This window comes from Sinohyriopsis cumingii, chromosome 9, assembly GCF_028554795.1.
Source record: "Sinohyriopsis cumingii isolate HCF-2022 chromosome 9, ASM2855479v2, whole genome shotgun sequence".
NCBI classification, from domain to species: Eukaryota; Metazoa; Mollusca; class Bivalvia; order Unionida; family Unionidae; genus Sinohyriopsis; species Sinohyriopsis cumingii.
In genome coordinates, this window is record NC_142969.1 from 30,728,744 (window position 1) to 30,754,822 (window position 26,079).

The 26,079-nt window shown below is 33.1% G+C and overlaps 1 protein-coding gene across 1 annotated transcript; it reads right to left on the reverse strand.

Moving 5' to 3' along the window:
* Window positions 1-865: 865 nt before the first annotated feature.
* Window positions 866-25,653, reverse strand: LOC149791493 (uncharacterized). Its single transcript, XM_089970025.1, has 3 exons — window positions 24,775-25,653; window positions 4,478-4,650; window positions 866-3,928 (listed from the first exon to the last, which is right to left on the reverse strand). The coding sequence occupies exons 1-3, from the start codon at window positions 25,232-25,234 to the stop codon at window positions 3,743-3,745; spliced, it is 819 nt and encodes a 272-aa protein (XP_089826151.1). The 5' UTR covers window positions 25,235-25,653; the 3' UTR covers window positions 866-3,742.
* Window positions 25,654-26,079: the final 426 nt, after the last annotated feature.

Consider the following 26,079-nt stretch of genomic DNA (forward strand, 5'->3'; position numbering starts at 1 on the left):
AGTCTAGATTACTGTATAGATTTTTGAACAAAAAATGTAAAATTGTGAAATAAATTTATTTGATAAGCGAAGTATTTACGTTATGTAATGCGGTGACATTCTTTAGAGGTTGGTGGGAATCTTCTTGAGACCAGGAAAAACAAATTAGGAAACAGTTCAGACAATTCGTGGCAATCAACTGTAATCGACCAGAGGCATTCGAAGGCCTTTTGATGTTTAATGCTAAATGAATTGCAATTTGACCGCCCCGTCCCGAGCTTAACAGGCATATTTTAGTGGTTGAAGGAGCGATAACTCCTCAAGGTATCTCGTGTTTCTTCGTTTGTTATACAGCAAAGGGAGATCACTTTCTATTTGACGGAATAATATTCTCATTCATTTATATCAATATATTTGATCAAAATCAAATGTATTCCTAAGACAAAAAGGATTAGAAACTTTACATGTGGTGTGCTTTATTTCATTTCTTCTAATTTTCTTTTCATCTATGATCATAATTGAAGAACATTGTCTCGCTCTACAAAACAAAACAAGGTCTTCCTCTCCTATGCTTTCCCCATATTCTTGAAACATGGAAGGACACACACACACACACAAACACACAGACATATATATATATATATATATATATATATATATATATATATATATATATATATATATATATATATATATATATATATATATATATATATATATATGTGTGTGTGTGTGTGTGTGTGTGTGTGTATGTGTGTGTGTGTGTGTGTGTGTGTGTGTATGTATGTATGTATGTATGTAAAGAGAGAGTCAGACAAGCAAATATAGGGACAGACAGAGAGATATACAGGTTATAAGACGGACAGTCATGCAAAACTTCCAGAGACACGTATATATAGTTTATAAGATAAATAAATATGCAGGCGCACAGACATATAAACAGTGGGACCAATGAAGGATTTAAGTAGATCATATGTCAACCTTACTGAGTAATTTTGGAAAATAATGTGATAAAATTGTTCATATATAACATAGCCATCAATCTTGGAAACATGACTAGTTAGCTCCACGACAACCTGTCATTTTTAAGAGTGCGTCATGAGTGTTATGTATTACAAAAGGAACAAGAATGGAATGTTCGTGGCAACCATGATGACTATTTTCCAAAGTTAGTTTTGAACATCTTACTTGACTCTGTAGTTGAGAAACGGATCACTAAGACAGAGCTCATACTCAATTGTTAACACCAATTATAGTACCAAGACTGGGCTCAGACTCCTCTACCAAATCTCACAGTATCAAGACTGTGCTTAGACTCATTTATCTAAACTCAATGTACAAAGATTGGGCTCAGACCCATACGTCTAAATATCTCCGTCCCAAGAATGAGCTCAGACTCATGTATCAGACCCACTGTACAAGACTGAATCTGTACTCATTTCTCTCAAACTCACAGTACAAGTCTGAGCTCAGACTCGTGCGTCTAAAACACACGTTACAAAGACTGAGTTCAGGCCGATGTGTTTAACAATCAAAGCGCCAAGACCGAGCTCAAACTCCTGTACCAAACTTCGCAGTACAAGACTGAGCTCAGACTCATATACCAAACCTCACACCTCACATTGAAGAAAAACAAGTAACAAATAACAGCAGATTTATCGTGGTTGGTTAATGTAGAAAAAAAACAATTTAGAATTCTTTCTTCGTAACAAGAGTTGTGGACTGGAGTCGTTTTAGTGACAGTGTTGAGTGCGCGCAAACGGTGGAGAGCTTCAAGACAGCTTTTGAACAATTCTGCTAATTTTTATGCTGTAACTGGCCCTGTATTGCTTACATTCAGATTTATGCAGAGTTATGCCGTAACTGGCCCTGTACTGCATACATTCAGATTTATGCCGTAACTGGCCCTGCACTGCATACATTCAGATTTATGCCGTAACTGGCCCTGTACTGCACACGTTCAGATTTATGCCGTAACTGGTCCTGTACTGCACACGTTCAGATTTATGCCGTAACTGGCCCTGTACTGCATACATTCACATTCAGATTGACAGTACCATGACTGACCTTAGACTCGTGTGTCTAAACATCACAGTGCAAGGACACTTTACAAGGTCCGAGCTCAGACACATGTGTCTAAAACTGACAGTATCAAGACATAATGTACCAAAACTGAGCTTAGACTCGTGTATCCAAAAGTCAGAGAACAAAGAAAAAAATATGTCTCAGGTGTTTTTAACATCACAGTGTGAATCTTTGATAAAAGGAAAACGTGTTTTAAATTATCCTAACAAAGATATTTAAAACTGGATACTTTTCAGTACTTGATTATAAGTTCAAACGTGTCTAAAATGTTTCCTGTTACGGGCAAGATGTGAAACCAAAAATGAACCTCAACGTTTGACTTTCACATTTCAAATGCAAGTCCTTTGTGAGTTATTAATACAAAATTAGAAAAGAAACTCAGACTTAAAATAGTCTTAATTAAAAGATACATCTTAGTGTTCATTTGGAATGATTTAGCTTAAATTACGGATGACACCCTGTTGATAACATAGTGCTGACATTCTCTAGTTTCTCTATAGCTATAGGAAGTACAGGCACTGAAACCTAGCATATACTAGCTATATTATTAACATAATATGAAGGGACACTTTAAAATCTGGGCAGGATATTTATCAGAGTGGGTCAGTAAACATAAAGCACAACTGGAAAATATTTAGTGGAATTACGTAAATTCAAACAGAAACAATTGTTTTCCTGAAAATGTATGATGATTCGCAGTCTTGCAAAGTAATATACGCGCTTAAAACATTAACATACGCTTGTAAATAACTCAAAAGTTTCCAAACCTTTCGATTTGGCCCGAACATCTTTCACAACACCCCATTTGTCCACTATGTTGGTATACGTAACACGCGTCAAACATGTGATTAGAGGATCATAATGTATTAATATTTGCAAGGTTCCAAATTGTTTATGTGTGATAAAATACACTGTTCGGTAAAACATAATTATAATTTTTGTTATTTTTCTTTTATCTTAGTAAAATGAAAATGTGCTGTCAATATCACTAAAATTCATAAAAAGGATACTCGGGAATTTCCGTATACTCCTCTCTGACGGAAACTATCAATGTACCGGTACAGTGAAAAGGTAACCGTGCATGTACCACTGTGTGAAAAAACAAAATCCTCGGTAAACCGACATACGTCATACATCACTCCTCTACTGTCTCTAAAGTTGACTGGATTACATTATTATCTATTTACTGATATGTTTCATACAAAATTTGCATTGACACGCGTTGTCATCATTTAGCAAATAAGTAATAACATATATTGTAAGAATCTATTTATACAAATAATCGAAAAGGTCTTGCCCGATAAGATGATTGTTATCTCACTATATATTTAATATATTTATTGTATAAAGTCTAACTTGTCAGGTACGTATCACCACCCATCGGGGGTTGGGTGGGGACGATAACAGATTTCCAACTATCAATAAGTTTAAATGTACCTTCTCATTCTAATCAATTGAAAAAAGGAACTTATTGTACTGATCATTATTTTACTTAAATAAAATCCCAAACCCACCCCGATAATTAAATGGTCTGTCCAAGAAATAAATTACTTCACCAGTTATAATCTCGCTTTCCACAGCTGTCAAAATGTGTTTGTAAATTTGAAACAATATTAATGGCAGTCATGTTCCCAAATGTTTCGAAATCATCCCTTTCATGCAAAGTCTCCAGCTACAGTCAAAGATTTTCACATTCTAAACGGAAGTCCATGCATGATTTTTCATCAGATTGTTCACATTCTCCCAATATGGTGGATTCATGTGAGGCAACTGATCTTAACTGTCCGGTCACTTTATCTTTGTAGAGTTGCGCCCCCTTGACCCGCTTCCACTTCATACGTCGGTTTTGAAACCATACCTTCACCTACATAAGAACAAAATCATGTTTGAATTTATATTGAAAAAGACATTATTTGAAGAAAAAGTTCTTGAATCAAAGATCACTAGCCAAAATATTACATAATAATATTACACTAAACTCCAGCCTCTCCTTCAGAATTTGGCGTGTGATAGGTAAATATCAAACATTTGAAAAATAAAATATAATTTGAGGTTGAGACTGAGTTTCAGTATGGGAATTGTTTCTCTCATCAAAGCCAGGTGTAATGGGGGAGGGAGTTGTTACGTATGGCGCATGGGTTTCTCGTGCTTATTTCATGATACTACTGAGTTCTAACTCTAATTGTTTCGTATAAATTGAATGGCAAATCAAAATAGTTTGAATACAATAGCAGAACAATGCCTCACATACCGGTTTACATGCACGGAGATGCAGAATAGCTGGATGATTACCAAATTGAAAGTTGGAGAGTGAAACAAAAGAAAAGAGTGAAGATCCATACATAGAAAGACCGAAATGGAAATTTGTAATACAAAGAAAGAAGTTTTATATTGTTTTTAAGTCTCGAGTTACCTGTCGCTCTGTTAGTTCAAGGGAAACTGCTATCTCATAACGACGCAGACGTGTGAGATAATTATGTAGACAGAATTCTCGCTCCAGTTCTCTAATCTGGTGTTTAGAGAAAGCAGTTCTTTCTTTTCGAGGCTTTACACTCAAATCCAGCTTGAATTCCGTCTGGGGAGCATCTATAATAATAATAATAATAATAATAATAATAATAATAATAATAATAATATGGATGATGATACAAAAGGCACAACTTGGCCCACCAAGATTACAATGTGTTTATGTCCAAATATAGAATCCAATAAGATGCTTAATCCGATAGTAGGATTAGAACCGCACCCCTTCAATCTTGAATCCTCCACGCTAACGCGATTTCTTCCCGCGACATAAAAACACATAACATTTTGTTCGTGTTCTGCCACATGTACACGTATAGAACATTACAGTGGATAATTCTTCCAGGTTTATCTCCCCTGTCCACCACGTTTCACCACATGAATCCACTAGTACAGGACTTCATACTATATATGCCTGACTCAAGGAAAAATGAGTTAAACATCATACCCCATTATTACATCCATATTTCCTTACTGCTATAAATTAACTTTATTTTTTCAAAAATATTTGAATATATACTCTCAAATACTCGAATAGGCTATACAGTTGCATCTTAAATTTAAAGAAAGAAACACCAATTAATCTGGACACTTGTATAACGAAAATCAAGGTCCTTATTTCTGAAAATTATATCGCGTAGGAAATCACTGTCCATTTAATTTAAATCGAGAGAAAACTTTCATTCAAACGAAGTTGTCCAGTTTTGACTTACAGAGGAATTCTTAAATCTGACGTCTTATCTGTAAGAGAAAATAGACCGATATGCCAAATTAATTAACGTTATCCATATATATATATATATATATATATATATATATATATATATATATATATATATATATATATATATATATATATATATATATATATATATATATATATTATATATATATATATATATATATATATATATATATATATATATATATATATATATATATATATATATATATATATATATATATATATATATATATATATATCCTTTAAAAGTTGTATATGCCCTTATCTAAAACAACGCATAACAAAAATTTGCAGTGATTGTAGGATCAATTAAAAGTCATGGTCCTTAACTATATGCGAACTAATATTTTCACAAAGTAAATCGACAGAAAATAAAAGTTGCAAAAGCTCTTAATTTTACTCGTATATGGTTGATATGGTCTGCTCGCGGACAACAAACATTAAGAGCTGGGAATATTGTTAAAAACGAAGTTCGGTTTGTGAATTACTGGTTTGTCAAGAAGACACATTCGTTTATTTGTTATTTTATTTTTTTATTTTTTAGTTTTTTTTGGGGGGGGGGTGTTGGGGGTGTTTTGTCTCTTAATGCATAGGTTAATATAAGATTCACTACACATGGGAGAACAAATATATACATACAAATTCATGTATCCATAATCTGCTGCCATGTCTCTTGTCTTTTTTAAAGATCATGTGACCAGATTGTGTGTGTATAGCTATATATATATATATATATATATATATATATATATATATATATATATATATATATATATATATATATATATATATATATATATATATATATATACATACATACATACATATATATATATATATATATATATATATATATATATATATATATATATATATATATATATATATATATATATATATATATATATATATATATATATATATATATATATATATATATATATATATATATACAAATATCTAGGCAACGTCACTGATTAGGAAACGGCATTCAATTCGGTGCTAGTATAAAAAAAACACAAAATAAACTTATCGTGTAAGCTGCCATGCTTCCATTAATTATTCACATTACTAGCAAATACGACTGAGCGTTATGTAAAATGAAATTGGCTTGTTCCGATTGAATATGGATAGGGAAGTCATAGAATCCCTCGTTTCCTGAAACCTAAAATCACTAATAGAAACAAAGACTTAATATTTTGTCATATCTGGCACTAAGACGTCAAAACAAATAATTTGACAACTCATCAACTGTTTAAAATGTAAAGAATGTTTGAGGGGGTGTTGCAAAAAGATGCATATGTGTATGCACAAGTTAACTCACCTAGTCGATAGACAAATGGTTGAACTGCAGGATTTCCATTTAATATTTATTTATTAATTAGTGCTAATTGGTTTATAATTCCCACGATAAGTATAATCCGGACTCTTCTATCATTAATTATCACCACTTACATTTACGTTTTACATCTTTATCTTACGCTGAAGCAGCCTGCGCATTTGCTCATGAACTCATTAACTCAGCTATGTTCAGTACTGGTAAAGCTGATATGTAATCATGCCGGACTCGAGTGACGACATCTGGCATTAAACATTAGATTTAGGTTCTCCAAATCATACATTCAGTTTGCAACTTTATCTGCACTTAACAATTACCGCCCATGACTTGAAGATAACAATTTCGTCAGCGCTTAACCCATACCACCCATGATTTAAAACTATCTACATACATATGTTTTTTAACTGAATAATTTATATTTTTATAGATATTTGTTATTATTAGTTCATCATAAATTGAATAAAATATTTTTGTTCTAACCAATGTACTCAGATTGAATAGAAAGTAATTATACTACAAGTAATAGGAGTAGTAGTAATAGTATTAGTAGTAGTAATGCAAATAGTAGTAATAGTAGTAATAGTACTTGTGGTAGTAATACTAATAATAGTAGTAGTACTAGTAATAGTAATACAAACAGTAGTAAAAGTAATATTAGTAGTAGTAGTAATACAAGACGTAGTCGTATTTTTATTAGTACCCGTAGTAGTGGTAGTAATAATAATATTACTAGTAGTAGTTGTAGCAGTAATAATAGTTAATGTAGTATTACAAATAGTTCTATTAGTAGTGGTACTTGTAGTACTAGTATTAGTAGTAGTTGTAGTTGTTGTTCTTGTCCCCACTATACTTGACGAAGCTTTAAATATCATATTATTTATGATACTATCAAAACATCTTATCAACGCACCGTGTTTACTAAAATCGTTATCTATACTTCGTAACGAATATCTTTTAAAATACAAGAATTATGAGGTTAAGATTTTATATTTAACTGAATTAGGCTTGATCTTGAATAAATTGATCTTGACATTGAATGTATTAGATTTAAATGCTAGAAAAAAGGAATGTAACCCATACAAATATTTCGGGCTTTTAAAACTGAATGGTGTGAATGCAGTTTCATTGGTCACGAAGATTTGATCATCATCATCACTAGTAATGTCGTCGTCATCACTGTGTCGATACATATCGCCTCGTGTATTTTGCATCGATACGATAATGATGAACTGTTTTGAAAACTTTGGAGAGCCATTTGTGGAATTTGAAATGTCATTTATAGATCATCGGATAATCGGAACATCAACTATTATTCTAGTTATTATTGATGAGTGCTCATACGAGGACAGTACTAGACAAACAGAGGACTTTGAGATTGTCTGTGGGAATGTTGAGGGTCTTTCAGGACACACGGTACTAATTGTATGCAAAAATGGGAACAGCCTGGAAATGGGTGAGCATAAAATAGAGTATATATGGGTTTGGCTAGCGAGGATCGGTGAATAATGTAAGTTATTTTTTAGGAAAAAGAATCTTGTGAGAGCTTATCCTAGTTGTAACTGAAAATAATATAGACATTTATTTTTATTGATAGAATTTCAATCCTTTAAAAGTCTTGAATTTGGAACACTCATTATTGAAATTATTGAACACTCATTATTGAAATTATTGAACACTCATTATTGAAATTGGCACAATACTCTTTTGTGCGGAATTGACAGCACATGTTTCAAGCACATGTAGGTCCAGAAAATATATCCTTTTCTCTACAGAGAAGCTGAACATCCAGGCTTCATCTATACTGATAAATATGGGTTTGATCATCAGCACTCAAAAATTTTAAGTTATTGAATTTTTAATATCATTGTGTTTGCATAGGTTTACTATGAGAACTGCATTAGTACCGTGAATCCTTCAAGTGATGCAGAACCTTCTGAGGTTTCATTTGAGGGGACTGATTAGCTACACAATGCAACTTCGAGAAACCGTTAGTAGAATGACCCTCAGCATGATCCTAAACCTGTGTTTTAAACATTATTTAATTTGTTTCACGCAAAACATATTTTTTATTATATCACAAGAGATTGTCACAGATGTAATATGAACTGTGTTGCTCTCACCATTTCAGTGCATATCAATGACATATAAGGACAAATTTAAAAACAAAAAAAAAACATGTAGTAGATAAAATATAACAAAGAAAAATATAACAAAGACTCATTTATTATATGTAGATTTTCTAATTAGAGGAGATTAGTTGTCTTTCAGATAGGTTGGAAGTTTATATATTGTGTGTACGAGAGCAATCGGCAAAAAAAAAATTGTATTATTACGTAGTCTAGTAAAACAAGAAATAATACTCCATCAAAGTTACATCTGTCCATTTTGGTAATTAACAAATTACAACTTTCCTGTTTCACTACAGTTACAATGCATAAAATGAGTATGTTGTCTTTTTTTTTTAAATTCATGCACTTTTGTAATGGACATTTGTTTCCCCTCTTAATTATTCACATTTATTTGATTGTGTGTGTGTGTGTGTGTGTGTGTGTGTGTGTGTGAGAGAGAGAGAGAGAGAGAGAGAGAGAGAGAGAGAGAGAGAGAACTTGTAATGTGGCTTTAACAATTTTTCAGTCATATGTCTGCAGTGTTGCCGTTTATAGTGATGTCTAGCACTGGGGCATCGTGCCGGAGACATGTATCATGATGACCCACCCAGTCACATTATCCGGACACCAGGCTGACCAGTCCTAACACTTACCTCTTAATGCTGACTGCCTAGCGATTTTATTTAATAAGCATTTTGCACTTCATTTATTCACTGTTTCGACTGCTATTTCGCTCACTCACATATGTGCATTTATGTCCGTTTGCTCGTCCGTTTCTTCGTGCATTCCGTTTAATTATTACACAGGTGAATCGAAAACTGGATAATTTAGATCATTTATGGCAATTTAAATGATAATTATTTAGAAGACAAAAATGCTGCATTTTGTTTAAATTGTATAAGTCTTTGGTATGACTCGAACCCGTGACCTCCCGCATCCGAGGCAAACGCTCTAACCATTATGACACAGGAGCGATATATATCATTTCTCGTTAAGCGATTAATATTAAATGTACTGTCATCTATGAAGATTATTATGTTAATGCAATGTTGGTTACTTGACTAATTTGACTGATAGAAGGTTTATTACAAACCTTGGAAGGCAATATCGTCAAACGTTTCTGGCAAGTATATTTTACGTTAGCTAATGGCGATGATAATGAAAGTAGAATTCGTTGCAACGTTCGTTACAAGAAGCCATATTGTTCATCAGATGAATCGACAATGATTTATTTAAACTTTCTTTATATTATTTACATCAGATAAAATTATATACTTGAATTTGTTTAAACTACGTACGTAAAAGCAGAAAAATAGTTCACCTATTAAATTGATACAAGATTATGTAATTGTAATTTCAGGTTATCACATGATCGGAGTTGAAGAACCTCCATGACGCTATTGTGTGGTTGCTACAAAGATGACTAGATTTATAAACAGTGCCACATAAATATATCAAATACCTTTTCAATTGAAGATTGAAAATAAATGGATCCATTTATTCAAGTGTGTGACCGAAAATTTGTACAATATCAAGCTGTACTACGTTTTAAACTGGCGACACCTTCTTGCATAGGATCGAATGAGCATTCTCAAAAATGATATCAAATACCTGTGCTTACGTATTGTATACAAACGTGATCTAAAATTAAAACCAAATATTTGCAAATAAACAGTTACAAAGTTACAAAATTCAACTATCTGAGACAATGAAACAAAAAAGCATTTGAACACAAGACTGGAATAATGAGCGTATTGCTACTGTTTGTTTTGACATTATAAGTTGACAAGAACTATACGCCTCCGATGCACAGGGGGACAGACTGCAAACATATATTATGAGTTGACAAGGACTATACGCCTCTGATGCACAGGGTGACAGACTGCATACATATATAATATATGCTGACAAGGACTATACGCCTCTGATGCACAGAGGGACAGACTGCATGCATATATTATATGAGTTGACAAGGACTATACGCCTCCGATGAACATGGGGACAGACTGCGTACATATATGAGTGACAAGGACTATACGCCTCTGATACACAGGGGGACAGACTGCATACATATATCATATGAGTTGAGAAGGACTATACGCCTCTGATGCACAAGGGGGCAGACTGTGTATACATATTATATTAGTTCACAAGGACAATGCATCCTGAGACACAGGGGGACAGACTGCATACATTTATTATACAAAACATTTGCAAAAGCAAATACAGAAAGTATATATGAAGATATGTTACTTTGACATGCCACCAAAATGATATTCTCAAAAGAAAATAAGAAGCATTTTAATCACACAAACGTAAATCATTCATGTGAAAATGGTAGAGAAACTCACAAGCTAAGAAATCATTATTTTGTATTCATAAGTTCAAAGGTCGTACACAACACGAATGCATTAGACTGTAGACATCCAAAGTATGTACCACGCTTAAAATCCAGACTTTGTTAGACTTCGCCTCTCATCTATTATTTAACGGGTTGCCGAGGAAATGACACTGATCCAAAAGTTATGACGATACCACCAAAATAAAGATGGAAAATACATTTAGTGTAGTAAATACTGTACAATAATTGTATCTGCGATGGATGAAAACGAAGTGTTCAGTAAGAGAACAATCCTACTGAAATATGATTTAAGGCATGTGGATGAATCAACAGGATGTACATAGTATAAATAAAATCATAAGTACTTTCTGGAATAAGATGGTTAGATATGAAATAACGGAGAATACGATATGTAAATGTCAGAAAGCAATACAAAACCAGGAAGTAGTCAGCTTTTATCATCTCCGAAAGCTAAACACAACCAGGAAGCAATCTTTTATCATCTCAGAAAGCTAAACACAACCAGGAAGTAGTCAGCTTTAATAATTTCAGAAAGCAATACAAAACCAGGAAGTAGTCAGCTTTTATCATCTCCGAAAGCTAAACACAACCAGGAAGTAATCTTTCATCATCTCAGAAAGCAATGCACAACCAGGAAGTAGTCAGCTTTTACATCTCCAAAAGCTAAACACAACCAGGAAGTAATCTTTTATCATCTCAGAAAGCTAAACACAACCAGGAAGTAGTCAGCTTTAATAATTTCAGAATGCAATACACAACCAGGAAGTAGTCATCTTTTATCATCTCAGAAAGCTAAACACAACCAGAAAGTAGTCAGCTTTTATCATCTCAGAAAGCTAAACACAACCAGGAAGCAGTCATCTTTTATCATCTCAGAAAGCTAAATACAACCAGGAAGTAGTTAGCTTTTATCATCTCAGAAAGCTAAACACAACCAGGAAGTAGTCAGCTTTAACCATCTCAGAATGCAATTCAAAACCAGGAAGTAGTCAGTTTTTATCATCTCAGAAAGCTAAACACAACCAGAAACTTGTCTGTTTATTTCATCCAGCTCGTTTAAATGATCAGCCCTTTAAGAAATTCTACAATTGCAGTTTTTATTGCTAAATTTATTATATCTAAGATTGTGTTCAACTGAATTGTGAATGTCTCATTGCTTGTGTTTCCTATTTAGCTGTATCAATTTGTTCATTTAATGTTTCAAACGTTCACTCTACTTCAGCTTTGAATGCATCTCTGCCTGTTATAAATTTGTGTTCTTGTCATTGAAATCCTTTATGATTTGTTTCATTCTTTTCTCAGATTCACTAATTAGAGATTAGGTGCAATTACCTTATGAGAAACACATATATTGCTTTACTCCTGCAGGACGTTTATATTTATTTTTAAGAGTTGATTCTTTGTGCATTCTGATTTTTGTCGTTTAAGTTTATATTATAACAAGTTTATGTCGCTCAAAACGATCCAGCGATGATTTTATTCACATTAATTTAATTTTATTCATCTCGTTTTGTTTGTTAATCTTGGTGAAGTCAACATTATATTGAGACTGTGACAATGTATTGGTGTTAGCTGTTATACATATATTCAACTCCGTAGTACGTATAAAGGTCATTCTAAACATGTAATCTCTTGACAGTTTGCATGGGCTGTTTGCAATTGTCTTAGCTGAGATTTAAAGTACCAGAGTTTTCTACAGTTGTGCTTACTTTGTAATTTCACTCCTTAATGCATCTCTCTCTTTCTCTCTCTCTCTCTCTCTCTCTCTCTCTCTCTCTCTCTCTCTCTCTCTCTCTCTCTCTCTCTCTCTCTCTTAGAGTTTTAATATTTGCAATGTCTGTTAAATATCTTTCTAATCACATTCTCTGCATTTTCTTTTATGTCGTCAATCTATCCATATCTTACTTTATTATCATCCATTTCCTTATCGACCAATTCATACAACCTGTTGGACCTGTTTATTGCAGAGGCTAATAGATCCTGATGTATTGAAACGTTCAGAAACGATATTGTATATAACGTTTCCTTTAACCTCAAACGCTAGCAGCGTTAAAACAAATCCGCTAAATGCCAGCGGAAATATGAATGCTGTAACTATTCCTAAAAATTCCGATATAGAAGATGCAATATCTATTTCCCCAATGCAGTCGCCATGTTAGCCTCTTCCCTGTTCGAAACCTATACTATGTTTGCATTTCTCTGCAATCATCGATACCGTTATTGATAACAGTAATATTGTTTATCCTAAAAATAGTGCTATTTTCTGCAGGCAATGTAGGATACAATGGCCATATAGCTAATACTGTTTTCTGCAGGCAATGTAGGATACAATGGCCATGTAGCTAATACTGTTTTCTGCAGGCAATGTGGGATACAATGGCCATGTAGCTAATACTGTTTTCCCGCATTTTATATGTTGATTTTGCTTTAATATATGTGATATTTTTCAGTTCTAAATTCGTGTGTATGTCTTGTAAATTGTGTACCATGGTTACCTCTATTTGGATTTTACTTCTTTCATGGCGTTACCTTAACCGATAATTGCCAACTGGGAGATATTCTTTTGATCTGTTTTTATATTCTTCTATTTGTTTTGTCTTTTTCATTTATCAAGTGAATGCAAGCATTACCTTAAGGATATTTCCTAAGTTCCAATTATTCAAAACCACATAGTTCAACTAAGCTATATATTGACTTAAACACGTTGTAAGGTTAATCAAATGATTAGAGTTAATCAAATGATTAGAGTTAATCAAATGATTAGAGAAGTAAACATGCATTGAAAATTAGGAAATTGTAAATGATGGCACTCAATATAAGTTCAAAATGTGTAACAGATAAAAAAAAAAAACATAACTGAGTTCAACAATTTTTTTTATTGTAAGTAGCGTATGAAGAAGTATTACAACCGTAAAGACAAATATTATCGGAGATTTTAAGAATTGGTAAGAATAAAATGATGATTATGTTGAAAACTGGAGACATACAAACAGAAAACGTAAATCAATGAAAAAGATACAAAAGATTGAAAAATGCGAATAAGATTCATCACTAGAGTGGCAATTTTACAGGCAGTGAAACTTAAGTCCGATGCATGTTAAACAATTATCGATGTTACATTAATTGACTGCTTTTTATAATGGTGATATTTGACGAAGCCTAAAGGGGTTGATGAATGAGACCTCACTACAGAGCAACCGTTATTACAACCTCTGTCAAAGGAACAAAGAAAGTAGTACCAGCCATTTTGTTTTTAAAAAATATCATAACTTGTTAATTTCTGTGTATCAGTTTTAATGTTCTCTTTTTTGACATTGTATTACGTCGCTGTCGACCTTTTGAACTGAGTTACTAAATTGTTTCTCATTACATACAGAAATAGTCCGAACCTAAATTTTAAAAAAATCCACTAATGCATCTAACATCATGTTACGGTATGTAACGTTGCGTATAATTCATTAATAACACACACGGGTAGATATTGACTTATCAGTTTTATTATTGCTTGGATGACGACATCTCACAATAACTTGGATATTTTAACCAAGAACGCATGTACAAAAGATTTGATAGGTTTTCATGATATTTGGTTTATGACCATTTGTTCCAACTGATTGTCATTTAATTGTATTTATATTCGGTTATAGTCTTGTATATTCCATTTGATATTGGTGTTTCAGTTCCCTTTTGTATTGTTCGTCTTCATTACTACTGTTTTGTTCTGTCGGGGGTAGAGTCTTCTAAGAAAAACAATTATGGTTCAAATTGTGTTCGTTCCGGTTGGTACAACAGTAAATATGAAACAATGTGGAAAATATTTGGATCAAAACTTTTCGTAATCATGTTTACGATGAAGCTGATTATGAGGAACAGATTCATGATTCAACAACTCAAGAAACCATTACTGGTACTAATATACCTAGCAAAAAATATGAAACTAAACAAAAAATATTTCCAGCTTTAGTCGATGGATACAAAGAATTTGCAAAACACAGGATAAACGCAGATAAAACATAATATCAAGTAATTAAAATTAATTCTAAAGCAGAGAAACGAATTGTTCAATGAGAAATATGTGCAACTCCCTACCATTATTGCAGCCGTATGTACGATATAATCAACTTTTGCTCCTCCTATAGCAAGTTTACTAACAAGTGCAAATCGTTGAAAAGAGAAAACAAAGCATGAAACATGCTACACACTGTATGTACCAGTTTTCAAAAAGGCATTAAGAATCGTGGCATTTTATCACTAACAGTGAAATCAGCTAGAAAGATTATTTCTATTGGCTGATAATATGATGTTAGTTATTTCAAACATGCGGTGGTTTCCGGTTTGTAGTTTCAGTCTAACTTGTAAAGACGGTAGCATACATGATGAAAGATAAAGCTTAGATACCTCTACAATGACGCGGTCAGTTACAACAATGGACTTAGATTTTGACTGGGTTACGATAGGTGACATAGTGATTCGGGGATTTTTTTGAATAACAATGACAATAACCGTTACGCTTTGCGTAGAAAGAGAGTGCATTCATTTATAAATACGACAGCTGGTAGTAATAATAAAATCATGAAACTATTGTATCTTTTTGCATGTTGTCGTTTTCTTTTTATCGATAAATGATCGTTGGAGCAAATTGCGGGATTAATATGTTTTGTCATATCTTGTTCAAAATTGCTAGTCTGTGTCTATGGACTTAAGTCAGAATAAACTAATCGTTTAATATTAACTTTCATACACATTAGCTTGGTAAATGACACTGAGGTATTCCCTATCCAGCTCTCACCATCCATAATGACCAGATTAAATCATTCTGACAAAATTACCCATCATACTGAGCGCTGTATCTGTTCATTAAGTCTTCACTGTCAAATTTTAAAATATACTTTGGAACAATACTCTATGGCTTTAATGTAAGCTGTTTATATTTTTCTAGTAAATTTTCATCCGGTTAAATACTTATTCACTTTCTCTGTAGGATATACAAATTGCACAGAATGTAGTCATTTCATTCATTGATTTATAATTTTTAAGACGAGTGCCCCATGAGATCGCTAACACTATCGAATTATTGCCGTTTCAAATAGTCATTTTCATTAAAAACTGTGTCGTCGGTGTCCAATATTAGCAACTGTAATATTTCTAAAACAAATTGAACAAATAAAACGGATGAACGCTTGCATGCAGTCAAGGAGATGCAGTTCTAAAATTTAGGGAAGTAATGAGATTGTCAAAGACGGTGCGCTGCGTAACATATGACGCTTGAAAACATAGAGTAGCCAATGAAAATATGGAGGACCGTTTTATTAAAGTAAATCTCCTTTGATTCAAAACGCCAGCAAGTTGACAGTGTTTGGGATCCCTAGCGAAAATTAGATGCGAACTTATAAATCAATAAATGAAATGACTATGGTTTGTGCAATTTTGATATATTTAGAGCCTGTTGTTTTTCATACGGTAGTTTCGTGCAGGAAAACGGTATGTTGTGTCAATAGAATAACTATATACTTAAAATGATCGGCAGAATACATTTGCTATTTGCTGACCTTCTAAATCCGATTTCATAAATGTTGATACCGTAACTAAATCATAAGCATTTACAATCTTACATATTTCTGTTCGAGTAGTTTGTAGTCTGATGTATTGTGTTTCCTCTCTTTTGCTTTCTCCCTTACCATATCAAAGTGCCAGCTTTATTAATTTTAATTTCCATTAGTTTATGTGCATGTCAGCATGAATTTTCTGTAAAAGTAATGTGTGTAGGTGGTCGTGTACTACTAATAATTTACATTTATTTTTTATGAGCAGTTTTGCTTGCCAAGTATAGCATGTACATTTATTTTCTCAAGTGCTTCAAACGGTTTCCTAAACTTGGAAAGGGGATCCCACGTGACCGAGTAGTTTAACGCGCTCATCTTTACAGGTCTCTAACACATATCACCTCTGTCCTCGTTAGTACGAATATCAGGCTCGAACAGTGTGAGTATGGGAAAAAGCTTGTCAGTTGCTTTCCATGGGTCGGTGGTCTTCTCCGGGTATTTCCAGTTTGTTCCGTCGCAAATTATAATGAATAGACTATCATGTGCTGCAGAATGGCGTTAAACCCCACAAAACCAAACCAAACCTTATCGTGGAAAACTATATTTATCTTCAACAAATAGATGGTTTGAGAAGAATATAAGAACTGGACAGTCCGAAATGAATATTCACTTTGCAATGTTTCGTTTTCTTTTCTTCTTTCTTTTCTTCTTTAAAATTATGTCAGGCATCAAATCAAATGAGAGTTGTACTATTCAAAATCATATAATGTAAATCCTCGCAACATCTTTATGGTTAAAATGAAAGTAGTAAACAAATCTGAATCTATTTGTTTGAAATTATTACCTCTAGCTTAATTTTACATGACAGCGTAACATAAGGTCATTCAGCAACTTTTCTCAAGTCTTGGCTCATACCTTTACCTCTCATACTTCTGGATTCACGGTACTAATTCAGTTCCCATATTAAACCTATGCAAGCCCCATGATATTAAAAATTCAATAACTTAAAATTTTTGAGTGCTCATGATCAAACCTATATTTATCAGTATAGATGAAACCTTGATGTCAGCTTCTGTGTAGAGGAAAGGATATGGACCTGCATTTGTTTGAAAACTGCTTTTAATTCCGCACCAAAGAGTCAGGTGCTAATTTTAGTAATGAGTCTTCCAAACTCAAGACTGTTAAAGGACTGAAATTACATCAATAAAACAATGTTTATTTTCACTTACAGCTAGGATAGGCTCTCAAAAGGTTCTTTTTCCTACAACATAACTTACATTATTAACCAATCCAGGTCAGCCAAACCAATGTATATTCTATTTTAGGTTCACCCATTTCCAGGCTGGTTCCCATTTTTCCATACTACTAGTATTGTGTGTCCTTATTTGGCTTGTTCAGAATCTAAGTTCACATATTTTGAAAGCAATATCCCTCCTCATTTTCAAGCAAAATAATTAAACAAGGAAACAAACCGAATACCTAAACCAGCTGACTGGTCCTAGACACTTCTCGCACGATATTCGAGCTTTTCTGAACAGAAATATATTGTTTAATGATTGAAATACCCAACACCGCCTCAGTCTAATTCGTTGTATTTTACTAAAATCTTTTAAACTTTGGAATAACTAATATAGATATCAATAGTGCAAGGAGTTCTGTTTCCTTTTTATTGATATGTTGTATTTCATTGTGTGATATTGGTTTCATGGTATTATCGAAACAAACAAAAGTCCTGACCAGTTTCTCTGGCATTAATTGTAATAAGTCTAATAAACATGTCATACTTGCTCAGACATAACAGTTAGTTTGTGATCTAAGTCATGACAATAAAGGTTCTTTTCTATTTATTCTGTTTTCTTAGAGTGGCTATTGATGTCATTAGTTCCGTTCTCTTGTTTTTTGTATTCATTCTTTGTTCTTGTGTTTGGTTTCAAATTTATATTGTTCCTTCCGCTCTTGTCCATATTATTTCGGTGGTGTCTATTCCTCTGGTAAGATGGATTAATATTTCAGTGTTTTTAAACCCATTTCCTTAGTTTCGCAATGTTTTCAAGTATTGCAGTGTTCTTGTATTCCTTCCGTCATTGTGATGGTTACTTTCGTCACAGTTCAGTGCTACTTTGTTTCGTAGATTTTTTATTATTTCTAGTATTCTTTCTTCCTCGTCCTTATGTTAGTGTTTTTATTCCTACGATTTTACAATAGTATGTTCTGTGTTTTTTTTATTTATTCTCATGTATTACATCATTTAAGTTTTCAAGAATACCTTCTATAATGTTTTCATTATATTTTATTCAATAGATTCGCTTCTTAATATTTCATTGTTTTTATATTCCTCGGTTATTTTCGTCAATAGTTTAATATTTCATTGTTTTGGTATTCCTTCGGTTATTTTCGTCAATAGTTTAATATTTCATTGTTTTGGCAATCCTTCGGTTATTTTCGTCAATAGTTTAATATTTCATTGTTTTTGGTATTCCTTCGGTTATTTTCGTCAATATTTTAATATTGTATTCACACAGTTATGTTAGTCTACTAGTATATCAGTGCTACAATACTCCATCGGATATTTTGCAGTAGTTATTCGTTCCATTATTCGTTTAATATTCTTGTCATTTGTATATTTCTTGTAGTCTTTGGTATTATTTTGTTTATTTCAGTGTTCATATAAACATTTATTCTGGTTTTTTTAATTATTGTTTTCATTTTTTATTATTCTTTTCTCCCATCTGTATTATTTTCTTTGCTTCAGTATTTCCGAATGACTCTGCTCAGTGTTAGATATGATTTAAGTGTCCTTGTGTTGGTCCAGTTCATTTTGTACGTATTTCAGAGCCTGTGTGTTTTTTGCTTATTTTGGTTATCATCATGTGTTCTTGTATTACGTTCGAATTATTGCCACATCTCAGTGTTCTTGTATTATTGCGTTATTCTTGCCGTCATTCCAGTGTTCATATGATATTTAGTGTTGTTTCTTTATTCCTTCGTTATCCGTTTTGTAATATGTTCAGTGTTATTGTATTCAGTCGTTATTCTTGTCACAATTTCAATCTCCTGGTATTCTTTCATTATTCTTTCCCCAATTCTAGTGTTCTTGTATACATTCCACACATTAGAATTTAATGTCATCTAAGTGCTCTAAATTCTAATCTAGCTTTAACAACTCATCTACTTTGTTTTTTGAACGCAAATATTCATACACTTCACTCGTAAGATGACATTATTTTTGGTTAGACTATATACATGAAAAACACCATCGCACAGCACCATGATCCCAATGTACAAATCAGTGTTTATGTTGTAGCACTTTAGGTTGGACCGTGCCATTCTCAGTATAACCTTTGTGTTAAACCTAGTAACAACAAATATGATACTTGTTAATTCAGATAATACCCTTATGAAACAGTAATGGATGAATGGTCTTTATTATCTAATTTATAATTTTTAAAATATTTATTTGCAGGGACGTGTGAATATGTTAATAGCAACCTCAAGTTTGAGAATTTATAACGTCTTTGTTGCATATGACTTGGAGTTATTTAATATGTTGAATTTATACTTTTATAAAACCGAAAGGAATTAAACTGTATATAATAATTAAGCGTGCACATGTGCTTCACATATTGTGTTCTCCCTCATTTTCTATCCTGTAACTATCATGAAAACGTACACATCATACCATCGTGTATCTATTGATTCCAGCTGTAACTTGTAGCCCGAACCAATTGCTGTAAATATGGCTATACAATTGCTGTAAATATGGCTATACAATTGCTGTAAATATGGCTATACAATAAGTTCGAACCAAACAAAACTTGTACTGCGTGCACTTTTGTTTTCTCCCTCAACAGTTTCTTGTATTTTTTTTTTCTTCTTTTTTTTACTTTTTTAAATTATGTTAAATTGGTGTTAATACTCTCGACGCTTCCTTGTCTGCCTTGTTTCAAGAACTGAAAACATTTTTTTAGAACTTTCGCATGATTCAATTAGGGACGAGCCGACACATGGCTGTGCTAGATACCGCGGAGATGGTTACAGGAGTTGAAGTGAGATAAGTCGCGATACAGACACACACGTAGAGATGATATATCTTTAATTCTTGCCTAGATGATGTGTTTAAATGAAACATTATTGGGTTATCTTGTGAAAGTCATTATGGATGTGTGTTTGACCACATTACATGCCAGCAGTTGTTATAGAGCTGTTGTTAGTTTTGTATCAATTGATTATTAATTAATTAATTAAATAATTAATTAATGTATTTATTTATTTACCTAAATGTAGATATGTTTATTTCTTGCATCTTCATATATTTACTAGGAAGTTATCCAAGAAATACCAATATTCTTTATATTTATATATATATATATATATATATATATATATATATATATATATATATATATATATATATATATATATATATGTGTGCGTGTGCGCGTGTTTGTGTGTGTTATTATATCTTATATCTTCAGACATGCCATTGCCATGTCATGTGTTCTACAAAGATTTAAAATGCACAATATAACATTGTTAGCATTCGCTTCTTAAAATGCACTATATATGATATAAGGTAATAGTGGGAAAGACAATAATGATAATAAAAACTGTACTTGCCTTGAGACTGAACGTCATTTTTAAGATTGTTCTTCAACTATTTATTTTTTTTTTTTTGCTTGCTTTACTTTCTTGAAGTGTAGTTGATGAATGGCTCCATTATGTATATTTCCGTCGTGTCTTGTTTGTTTAGTTTCATTTAAGGGGTCTAACATATTATTACGAAGATATCCGTTATTTGTGTTTATGTTTATTACGATCTTGTTTTTCCGTTTGAATATGATTCATCGTTTGCTTTTGCTAATAGGTGTTGTTTTCACATAAGCTGCTCGCAGACTGAGAGTTGTTGTTGTTTGGAGATTAACGTCATTTCCAGCACACTATAGGCCATACAAGGAGATCAGTACAGTACAGCTGGTGGAGGAAGTACAGCTGGTGGAGGAAGTACAGCTGGTGGAGGAAGGACCAGGGAAAATACCGTGAAGAACCACCGACCAGCTTTCTCACATGCATTTCATTGGCCAATCCCGAGATTCAAACCCACTCTGACAGAGGTGAGATTGTTGTGTTCGCTAAACGCAAGAGTTTTACACCACTCGGTGAGAGAAGGTGCGTGTGGGGAGGAGTATGAGTCTAATTTGCACTCAGCCACCTACCGCCGAACTCACATGAAAGATCTTAATATAAATAAAGTGCTAACTACGTCGTAACCATCCTAAAGCGTCCCATCCCATCCCATTCCATCCACATTGCCATACCTACGAAGGACGAGGGTCTAAAAACTAGCAACCATATCAACAAAGAAGATGGCGGATGGTATGACTAAAATGTATCTTAGAATACTTTATGTTTGGTTTGCAAATATAACGAAATATATGCCGTTTGAGGGTTTTCCATTCCCTAATACTCCCACCTACCCACCCATACAACCATACGTCCATTAATCTAGTAATTTATGCAAAATCTCTGCCATAGGTTATTTGTACATGTTTCTGGTACATTTGGTGTAACTGTTGTATTTTAGGGCACAACAAAACCTTAAATATAATGTTTCGTCGCAACAATAAATCGATGTCTTTATCGTGTATCGATTTTAAGACAACATATACTCTTGGATCATTTATTAATCATGTATTGCTTCAAACTCATACCATCAAATTATGTAGCTATAACAAAAGCATGGCAATAGTTAAATAAAAGGCTGAAATTCGGAACAATTCCATTTTCTTCAACAGCAAAGTGTAATTCAAAAATGCTAGGGCCTCAAATGTTTTATGAGGACCACATGGCAGATGGGTCAGCCACGACCAGATGTGTTATCCTCGTTAAGATATATTATTATTATTATTATTATTATTATTATTATTATTCAAAAGAATGGTATGAAAAGGGTGTCCAGAGTTATGTACAGGCCATATCAATACAACATTGCTAAATTGCCGTTAATACACAGATCATATGATCTCTTGTCCTGTTGTAATTATTATGAGTGTGTATTTCTGGTGAGTTCTTAACGTCATTATATATTTATAAGCATTTGTGATGTGTTCTTAACATAATTATAACTCATAGTCACTCTCCCTGAAGGTGTATATGTGACCTGTTCTTAATGTAAATACAGCTCATAGTCATTATATATGAATGTGTATTTATGATGTGTTCGCAATGTAAATACAGTTCATAGTCATTATATATGAATGTGTATTTGTGATGTGTTCGCAATGTAAATACAGTTCATAGTCATTATATATGAATGTGTATTTGTGATGTGTTCGTGTTGTGAATACAGTTCATAGTCATTATATATGAATGTGTATTTGTGATGTGTTCGCATTGTAAATACAGTTCATAGTCATTATATATGAATGTGTATTTGTGATGTGTTCGTGTTGTGAATACAGTTCATAGTCATTACATATAAATGTGTATTTGTGATGTGTTCGTGTTGTGAATACAGTTCATAGTCATTATATATGAATGTGTATTTGTGATGTGTTCGTGTTGTGAATACAGTTCATAGTCTTACATATAAATGTGTATTTGTGATGTGTTTGTGTTGTGAATACAGCTCATAGTCATGATATATGAATGTGTATTTGTGATGTGTTCGTGTTGTGAATACAGTTCATAGTCATTATATATGAATGCTTATTTGTGATGTGTTCGTGTTGTGAACACAGCCCATTGTCATTACATATAAATGTGTATTTGTGATGTGTTTGTGTTGTGAATACAGCTCATAGTCATTATATATGAATGTGTATTTGTGATGTGTTCGTGTTGTGAATACAGTTCATAGTCATTATATATGAATGTGTATTTGTGATGTGTTCGTGTTGTGAATACAGTTTAGTCATTATATATGAATGCTTATTTGTGATGTGTTCGTGTTGTGAATACAGCCCATTGTCATTACATATAAATGTGTATTTGTGATGTGTTTGTGTTGTGAATACAGCTCATAGTCATTATATATGAATGTGTATTTGTGATGTGTTCGTGTTGTGAATACAGTTCATAGTCATTATATATGAATGTGTATTTGTGATGTGTTCGTAATGCAAATACAGCTCAAACTCATTACATATGAATGTGTAATTGTGATGTGTTCATAATATAACTACAGCACATAGTCTCTTGACATGAATCTGCAAAAGTTCAAAGTGCTTTGTTGTTCGTTTTTTAGGTGTGCTCTAGTATTGTTCTTCCTATTTTCGGAGTGCTTTTGTATTGCTGTCAGTATTGTCGGAGTGCTTTTGCATTGATGTTTGTATTATTGGAGTGTATTTGCATTTCAGTCCGTATTGCATGAGTTATTTTGCATTGCTGGTTGTTGTGCAAGAATGTTTGTGTATTGCTGACCGTATTATAGGAGTTTTTGAGTATTGTTGTCCGCATTGTAGGAGTGCTTTTGCGATAACTCCAAATGCAAAAAGTACCCTTTGTATCTGTCTGAATGTGCAACCTATATTTTGCAATGTTCTCCATAGAATACAAAACTATTAAATGATAGTAATTGTGAGTTATTTTAAACATTTGTTTAATAAACATAGAAGATCTTGTAATGTGTATGACGGCCAACGAAGGATGAATTACACTGTGTGTTTTCAGAGTAGTCGTGTCGCGTTGTGTTGAAATTTATCACAAAAGTTCAATAAAAATAACGTTGTGACCAGTAAAGAAAAACTGCCTATTAATATGGATGTGATTAAAACGACCAAACGTTACAGTTAATAGCATTAAGCTATTATTGATAGATCATTATTTTGCTTGTTATCCATCCCCATACATCCCACCAGCAGCACCCTCTCTCTCTCTCTCTCTCTCTCTCTCTCTCTCTTTGTGACATCTTGAGTATTTTGCAGCGATATAAGATTTGTTCCTTTCAACTTTACGCTTTACTCATATAGTGCAAATAATTTACCGTAAACATGAGATAATAATAATAAACTGGGAGGTGGTGGTAGTTGTGATGTTGTTGATGATGATGATGATGATGATGACGGGAGTATTTGTGGGGGTGGTATACATACCTGATAAAGAATTTACCGTTGACTTCGACAAGGATTCAGAAGATGAGTTACTAATTTGTCCTCCGAACGGGCTCTGACCTCCACGTCTTTCTTCGTCTTCTATGTCCGTGACAGTGTCTTTTCCCGCCTTTGGGAAAATATCTAGACAATTTGATTGTTCTATGCGAGATTTTACAGTGAAACATTCTTGACCAAACTGAGATTCCTGAAAATCCGTTCCAGTATGATGAGAATTATTAAAATCACTGAATGTTGTAGAAATGGGGGGAATTGCCCATGCAGAAGGATAATAACTGTAGTTAATTCCCGATAAATTACCGATTGATCCTCCGCTGTAAAACTGAGAGCCAAATTCATGATATCTTTGAAATGCATTAGAAAAGCCATAATTTGGCGAGAAAGAGGGCGTCAAATGGTTGAAATTGGAAGTATTCACGCGATACAGTTGATGATGATCCATTTCTCAGACGTACATTCAACGCTTCCAAAAGTGATGAACACTTTCCCAGTCATATGGAATAAATATGCCAAATTTACTAATTGATTAAGTTTATGACAGCTTTGACTGCATTAGAATCCCCACTTCAGTCATCCCAGACCCTAAGCTCATTCCACAAGTTGTAAAGATGGGTACATAATGTGGATAGTTGCAGACTGTAGGTGTCATTAGTTGGCCGCTTATATCCTCAATGATAGTTTAATTGGCGCTGTGACGGTTCCGAATTCCAAAACCATAGATGTCTCAAGTAATTATGTCAATGGCCCTCCAAAATGCTCTGTTATAGAGATCAGTTGCGGCTGGCCGTGTTACTATAATAAATATGGAATTGAATTACCAAGAGATACATCCGCCAACTACAAGCCTCTGTGTAGAAATGGGTGGTTTCAGACGCTATCAGTTAACAGAGAGAGTGAGATTTTGTGTAGGCGCTTGATTGTGGGCGGAGCTATTTTCACAAGGGATGTAAACAAAACATTTTTTTGTGACTTATTCAATCTATTTATTTATTTTTTCGTTCTTACTTTCATTAATTTCTTCAGTTATTTATTCTTTTCGTCTCTCTTGGGTTTCTTTGTTCATCTGTATATTTTTATTTATTTGTTTATTTATTTATGTATATATGCATTTATTTGTTTATTCAAACTTCATATTTTACTAATTTGAGCATCATTTATGCACGTGCTGATTTGTTGATTGATCGATTAATCAACACATTTGTATATTAATTTGGTCGCCATTTCAGGTCGTTAACTTTACAGTTCTTTTATTACTCCTAGTTTGTACTTAACATCAGACGTAAACCA